The sequence below is a fragment of the Microtus pennsylvanicus genome, chromosome 8, assembly GCF_037038515.1.
Source record: "Microtus pennsylvanicus isolate mMicPen1 chromosome 8, mMicPen1.hap1, whole genome shotgun sequence".
Lineage (NCBI taxonomy): Eukaryota > Metazoa > Chordata > Mammalia > Rodentia > Cricetidae > Microtus > Microtus pennsylvanicus.
The window spans coordinates 30,633,657-30,640,927 of NC_134586.1; the positions used below are offsets into that span (position 1 = coordinate 30,633,657).

Here is a 7,271-nt window from a genome sequence, read left to right on the forward strand (position 1 = left end):
GTTTCCCATGGCTTGCTCAGTCTGCTTTCTTAAAAAACCCAGGACCACCAGCCCAGGTATGGCACCACTAGCCAAGAGCTGGCCCCTCCCACATTGATTACTAATTGAGAAAATGCCTTCCCTATTGATAAATCTTATGGAGGCATTTCCTTAACTGACACTCTTTCCTCTCAGATGACTCTAGCTCGTGTCAAGTTGATACACAAAACTAGACATTAGAACTGTCTTCCTGGCCTACTTCATATATTGAAGTGATGCATCAAGACACTTTTAAAGACATCTGCGGAAAACCCCAGAGAAATAGGTTACAGCCCAAGATAGACATCTCAGTTGTAGATCTTATCGGATAGCATTCTTATCCTTCTGATTGGAGAAAGGGATTTTATGTAATACATTCCAAAGGTGTTTTATCTGTCAGGATGTTACCCATTCGTCCACAGAGGTGGGGTAGGTACGGACGTGTAAGGGGCTAAAGGCAGCCCAAGATAAACAGGAATTATGCTCTGGACCTGCAACATCCCAATCTGCCTTCATCACTGCAGCGTTAATCTGTCAATCAGCCTCTGCAGACAGTGTCTTCCAGAAATTCTCGACTTTAACACCTTAGGCTGACGTTATTTCTTTACAGTAGATACTCGGTACTGAGAATGGAATTTACAAGTTGGACAGGCTGGGCTGGGAAAAAAAATTAGCAAATGCCAGGTTCTGTGTGGGTCGACTGGACTACAAAGAGAGCAGATGACAGGCCTGGCGGTTGGTCCTGGAGTCGGCCTTCTGAGTGAAGGAGAGGAATACAAAAACAAACAAACAAAAAAAAAAAGGACCACCGGAAGAATAGGCACAACTCGGTGGTGCGGGCCGAGGACCATAGAGGGTCTTTCCTCCTCTTCCTAGAGCGGCCGGCAGCTCCGCAAACAGCCCGCACTTCCGGCGAGCGAGGCGCGAGGCGAGTACCGTGGCGGCCTGCGCGGTGAGTGCGCCCCGGGCTGCGGGTCGACCTGGGCGGGTGTTGGGTGGGACTGCGCTGGCCACGGAGCCGAACCCGAGCGGCCAGGGCGAGCGTCCTCGGCCTGGGCGCCTCCGCTTGTCGCGGAGAAAGACTCCTTTGTAGGAATGCTTAGGCTGCACCGGGCCATTGTGAGCGACTTACAGGGAGCCGGTGGACTCTTTGTTGCTCTCGTAAATGGGTGAGAAAGGAGGTGCACGCCGACAAGACGGGTTCCCGGCACCGGGGCTCCACCCCCCCAGCTTTACCGAGCCTCTCTTCTTCTGAGGAACTCAGAACACCGGACTTGGTGTTGGAGGAGGGGGCGATGGGCCCCCAGTTCTGGCCAGTGAGAAATCGGGCCCCGGAGGCGGCTGGCTCCTGGGTTGGGATGGGCCTGCTAACTAGCATTGTGTCTTTGTTTACAAACCCACAAACGGAGATGATGGCATAAAACTGAATAAAACCCTTAAAAATAAGATAGCGCACATAGGCAGCCTGCAAGTATGATTACTTCATCCATAGGTAGATTTCATAATCCATCAGTATCCAATCAGTTGTGGCTTCCTCGGTATTTAAAACGATGTGCTTAAAAATGTATGATTACCATTATAACTATTTATTGAGTACCATGTACCCCACACAGTGTCTGCTGTGTATTAGGTGGTCTGTCATAACTGAGACAGTTAACAGGCAGTGGTTGCTCTTGCTTCCTGTAAGTACAGCAGATAAAATTATTAAACACCCAGAAAAAGTCCTGAGCACTGCTAACGCTTGCAGAGGTATTATACGACAAAATGAAGAGGAGGGAAAAAATTGTCATTTGTGTTTTTATTTACTTAGTTTATATGCTTATATGCAAGGAAACTCAGGACAATTCCTGACTTGCAAGTAGGCTTTCTAACCCAAGACACCCATAAAGGTTTTTCTGTGCTGCTCTCTTTCTCCCATATTGTTACCTATGTGAAGGTGTGTGTGTGTGTGTGTGGAGAGAGGGTTTTTTTTTTTGACATTTTAAACAACTTCCAGACAACCTTAAATATAAACAAATAAAATTAATTTAAAGCTTAGAATTGTGCCTTCTTTCTTGGCTCAGCGCAGTCTTGGGAAGGAAGACTAAAGCATTCCTTCAGATTTTTCTCACATGTACTTCTAATTCTTTTTACAGAGTAGCTTCCATCTTCAACACAATTTGCTAGGTTATGATCAACAGAAATAGCCAAGCAAGTAAGAATAGATAGGAATCTATGGTGGAGTAGTGTAATCTTTCATTTCTTTCAAAATTGAGCGTCTTAGGTAGCTGCTATTAAATGAGAAATTTAGCAGTCCAGACTGAAGTGAAATACTCTATGGCAGAAAGTTTGGTCTTTTGCAGTTATTTTTCTACTCCCACTGAAGCTGTATCTTGTTTTTACTTTTCGGTCCTTCAAAATACTCTCTGTTGCTTCTCCCTAACACGTTCATGTTTCTCTTCACCCTTTCTTTTGCCTGCCCAAGCATAGTAAAATTGCAAATTGATGGTGATAATACTGAGTTTAACTTGTGGAGTTAAGAGTTAACTGGCATGTATTTGCCCCTTAAAGTGGCATTTGTTTTGTTTTAGGTGTGCTTAGATTTAAATTTGGATGCAATTTTGGTAGACTGAAGAGGTGTGTTAAGGTTGCGTAACACTTGATCTGTGTTTTTTCTTTTTCTTCTATATGCAGAAAATTTTGAGTTGCGTTCCTCTAGGCTATAAGACCTTAGTTCAGAAGACAGTAGAATCTCTCGACGATACATTTGCTTATTCACCATGAGGTTAGCAAAGCCTAAAGGGGCTATTTCTCGAAGCTCAAACCAAGGCAAAACCTACGAGACCAAGCGTAAGACAGGCCGCCAGCGGCAGAAATGGGGGATGACCATTCGATTCGACTCCGGCTTAACTCGGCGGAGAAGGAACGTGGATGAGAAGCCCTACAAATGTAGTAGATGTTCGAAGAGTTTCGGTCAGAGCTCCACTCTTTTTCAGCACCAGAAGATCCATACAGGGAAGAAGTCCCATAAATGTGCTGATTGTGGGAAGAGTTTCTTCCAGAGCTCGAACCTCATTCAGCACCGGCGGATCCACACTGGGGAAAAGCCCTATAAGTGTGATGAGTGTGGAGAGAGGTTTAAGCAGAGCTCCAATCTCATTCAGCACCAGAGGGTTCACACTGGAGAGAAGCCCTACTGCTGTGACGAGTGTGGCCGCTGCTTCAGCCAGAGCTCGCACCTCATTCAGCACCAGAGAACCCACACTGGGGAGAAGCCCTACCAGTGTGAGGAGTGTGACAAGTGCTTCAGCCAGAGCTCTCACCTGCGGCAGCACATGAAGGTGCACAAAGACAAGAAGCCACGCAAGAGGGGCAAGAACGCCAAGGCCAAAGCTCACCCGGTGTCCTGGAAAGCTGGTAAAGGGAGGAAGGCAGTGGCCGGGCTCCGCCAGGTGAAGGGTACTGCTTCGGGCCTTTTTAAAAAGAAAAAGTGAAAGACAGGCAAATATGCTCTCTTAAGAGCAAGGCTGCTTTATAGTAGAGCACTTAGATTTCGGATCCTTCCCTAGCGTGGAGACGCCAGGAGTCTCGTGACATTGGGCTAAAACTCAGTCCAGCTGCCCTCACTTCTTTAGAAAAATAATGCATTCATGTGACATGGAGCACAAAGAACTGAAAAAAATGTTTGGTGAGGATATAATATCCTTGGCTTCAGTTGAAATTTCTCCCCTCTGCTTTGATAAAAAGCATCAGGTTTTCATGATTCACAGGTGTGCCAATGATTACTCTGATTTTAGGAATTTCTGTAGATGCAATCATTAAAGAAGGAATGAATTCTCACGTTCTGGGACACTATTTTATTTTTTTTTTTAATGTTCTGTAGTTTATTAACATTAGTTCAAGTGTTGACTCGGCATTTGACATAAAATGTGTTAATTTGTAGATGTTTTTCTTTTCTGTTAGTGTGTATTATATGAAATAATGAGTTTCATTTTCTCCATTGTGTATGATGTAGCTATGTGATGTACTTTGCTCGTATCCTCCAGCCTTCTTACCGTCACCTCCACCTCCCAGAGCTCCCTCCACTTAAATGTTTACCCTAGGTTCTGTAATGAGAGAAGATGTATTTGGTTATTTTCTTGAGTCTGGCTTACTTTGCTTAACGTAATGATCTCCAGTTCTTCCCAGTTTTCTTTACACATGATTTTGTTGTTTTTGGATAAATCATAGTTTATTGTAGCATTCGAAGGCTTTAATGTCAGCCCATTTAGTTTGTTTCCTTCTACTGTGTGATTAAAGAGGTTAAAAGGTCCCCATGTGGCTTTTTTTAAAATTTTTGTCTTCTTTATTTTGCTTACCATTTTCTTAGAGATTCTAAGGAACCCAAATGAGAGAGCACAGACTTCCTGTCCCTGACACCGTTTGCGATCGTGTCATTGCCGTGGCACTTGCTTTCTTGAACTTGGATTGGGTTTACATTGAATCATGCCAGTGGCTTCTTGGCATGCTCTTGTTCTCTTACACACAGCGCCTGCATGAATAAACTGTATTTTACCAAGAAGGCCTCAGCTTGCTCCTGCCTGAAGAACTGCAATGTCATAGCCTGTGCTTTGAATATCTCTGACTGTCTGAAACAGATGTTTGTCCACGAGTTTGTCCAGCACACTGAAGCCCTGTTAGAATTTACCTGTTTTACTTCATAGCACTGTTTAAGACTTACATACGTCCGTCTTCCATCAGAACAATACCAAACTGCATTCCCGATCAGCCTTGGAGTTTGAAGTTTTGTTTATTGAATGCTAATTTTTTTTCTGATTTTTATAATATCAGTTCTTCCTGTATTAATGATAGTTATCCTTAAAAATAAAGAATGAGATATTTTTGCATACTGCTATTTTCTATTTTCCTTGGGCGAAATTGTTTCCAGTGAGTTTGAAACAAATCACAGCTTTTAGGAGACTCTTCTTTTTCTGCTCTTTTTGATTTCCTCAGATCTGATGTCACCTCCCTCCTGCCCCTGTTCATGTACATGGAGAGCCATTGCATGTGGCCTGTTGACAGTAGTTACCTTCAACATGATATCCAAAATGCCCTGTAAGTGTAAGGCTGTTGCAGTCATCCTTGACATTCTGTTATGGCCAAATCACTATACCAGGGGCACGCATGGGATCCTATTGAGCATCTGTCAGCATTAGGTTTGTATCTGAGATAGCTTCTGTGGGGGAAGTTAACCCCATTTTCTTAGGTTATGTGAATTTCTTATTCGGGTGCCAGCCATGGGGTTTCTGCCACAATAAGGCCTTTCAATTAGTTTTAATAGCTTACACTCTTATCTAATAGTTCTACTTATGTTCCTATGCAAACAAACTCCCAAGGTTTTAGTATAGTTTGTATTCTGAAAACTCTAAAGCTAGTGGGCATCAAAGATGTGATTTATATGAGTCTTCTCTGGTAACCAGTGTATCTTGTGTTTCTTTTTAGAAACTAAAAATGGAAAGATCACAGCTGTGTAAAGTTAATAAGGAAATATGCTAATAGAAATTTTTCCAGTGTCAGATGTTGACCAACACAACTCTTGTTAAACTGCAGATGTCTTCCTCATCTAACCCACAGTGTTCTGGGGCGTGTTCGGGATGTGCTTCATCACTGAGCCACATCCCAAGCTCCTCCAGACTCATTAGCCTCATGTTTTATTGAGAAAACAAAAAAAGCTCCAGAGGTTTTGTTTGTTTTCTGTGGTGTTTAAGTATGCCCAAAATGTTTTCTGCCCAATGAGTAAGATGAGGAGTTAAGAGTAGCTTGGCCTGAAACAAGTGGCAAGCTGAATAGAAATAGGCACCCTGAGGTAAGGGTACATTGGGGCTGTATTCATAACGGCACTGCCAACTCCTTTTCTCTCGGTGCTGTGACACGGTCTTGGTGTGAAGCCCAGGTTGGCCTTGAATTCGTTTCCTTGCTGGTGTCCTCCAGGTGCCAGAAATACACAGACGTGCTGCCAGACTCAGCATGGCTTCCATTTTGATTCTACACCACCATTCCCAAACCCTTTACTCTGAAGACATCAATGATTAATCATATCATCATTTGAGCTTCATGTTCCCTTGTCATGAGGGTGAGATCCACCTTGGTTTGTCTATCTGGTCACAGATGCTAAGGAATTAATGCCAAATTCAAGCAGTTAGAGATACACAAACGTTAGGCGTGCAGACAGGAACTGCTGGACCAAGTCTATCCGGAGCGCATGGTTAATTCTGTCCTGTTTGTGATATCTGGCGACTCTAATAGTAATACCGTTGAGTTCTTTTGGTAGAAGTTGTACATGTGCAGAATATCAGCAGACAACAGTTTCAAAGTTTTGTAGGTAGCTTATAAAACACAACAAGAAAAGTATTTGAGAACCAACCCTAGTTTGAATTAACCCATGGACAGAGACAGGTGGTATTACTAACAGGATCAGTTCAGAGGACACCAGCTTGGAAGAGACCTAAACTTTGTACCAAGAAGGCTTGTAGAATGCACGAGCATGTAAGGGAGCTACAGCATCACTGCAGGGAACTACACAGAGCCCTTATGTATTTACTTCCCACTTTTGAAGCAAAATTTAGTCCTTGACTTAGTAGGATAATATATCTATAGCACTGATGAAAATCAAAACCTTAGGACTTTTACACATTAGGGAACAGTGCTAGTGACACATTAGCATATGTACAGGTGGCTTCATACAAGACCAAAATAAGACAAATACATGTGGGGCAGGTTTTCAAATAGCAGGACTATCCAAATGGCAGGTTCTCACTTCTCCCTCTTTCTTTCTCCCTTCCTCTCCTCCCAAATGGAACTAATTAAACAGAGCAGTGCTTTAAGCATGTACTGGTCCTACGTCTGTAATCTTTAAACATGTACTGGTCTTACATCTGTAATCTCATGGAAGCAAGAGAATAGAAGCTCAAGGTCACTCTCTGATACATAACACTTTTGATGCCAGCCTAGTTAGGATATGTGAGATCCTGTCTCCAAAAAGAAAAAAAAAATTCCATTCCCTGTTTTATGTGTTGAAAATCCAGACAGGCCTGTTATAAAATGGAGCATGGGCCACTGCATTCACTACATATCTTTAGTGAGGAAGGATGCTAAAAAAGAGATCCCACCCTAGCTCAGAATTGAGTATAATAAAAGGTTTTTTTTTTTTAATTAGGGATAGACTCACAGATCACAATCCTTTGCCAGAACGGGGAACAGCAACCGAATCCCGCAGCCAGAAAAGAGGCTGGACA

At 43.1% G+C, this 7,271-nt stretch overlaps 1 protein-coding gene across 3 annotated transcripts; it reads left to right on the plus strand.

The window, feature by feature from the left end:
- The first annotated feature begins 332 nt into the window (after positions 1–332).
- Positions 333–4,654, plus strand: Znf22 (zinc finger protein 22). Of its 3 annotated transcripts, none has more exons than XM_075983044.1 (2): positions 333–970; positions 2,692–4,654. In XM_075983044.1, exon 2 carries the CDS (start codon positions 2,778–2,780, stop codon positions 3,489–3,491), a length of 714 nt encoding a protein of 237 aa, XP_075839159.1. In that variant the 5' UTR covers positions 333–970; positions 2,692–2,777; the 3' UTR covers positions 3,492–4,654. The 3 variants fall into 3 exon arrangements, with proteins under 3 accessions (XP_075839159.1, XP_075839160.1, XP_075839161.1); XM_075983045.1 differs by lacking the exon at positions 333–970 and adding an exon at positions 989–1,334; XM_075983046.1 differs by lacking the exon at positions 333–970 and adding an exon at positions 1,026–1,187.
- Positions 4,655–7,271: the final 2,617 nt, after the last annotated feature.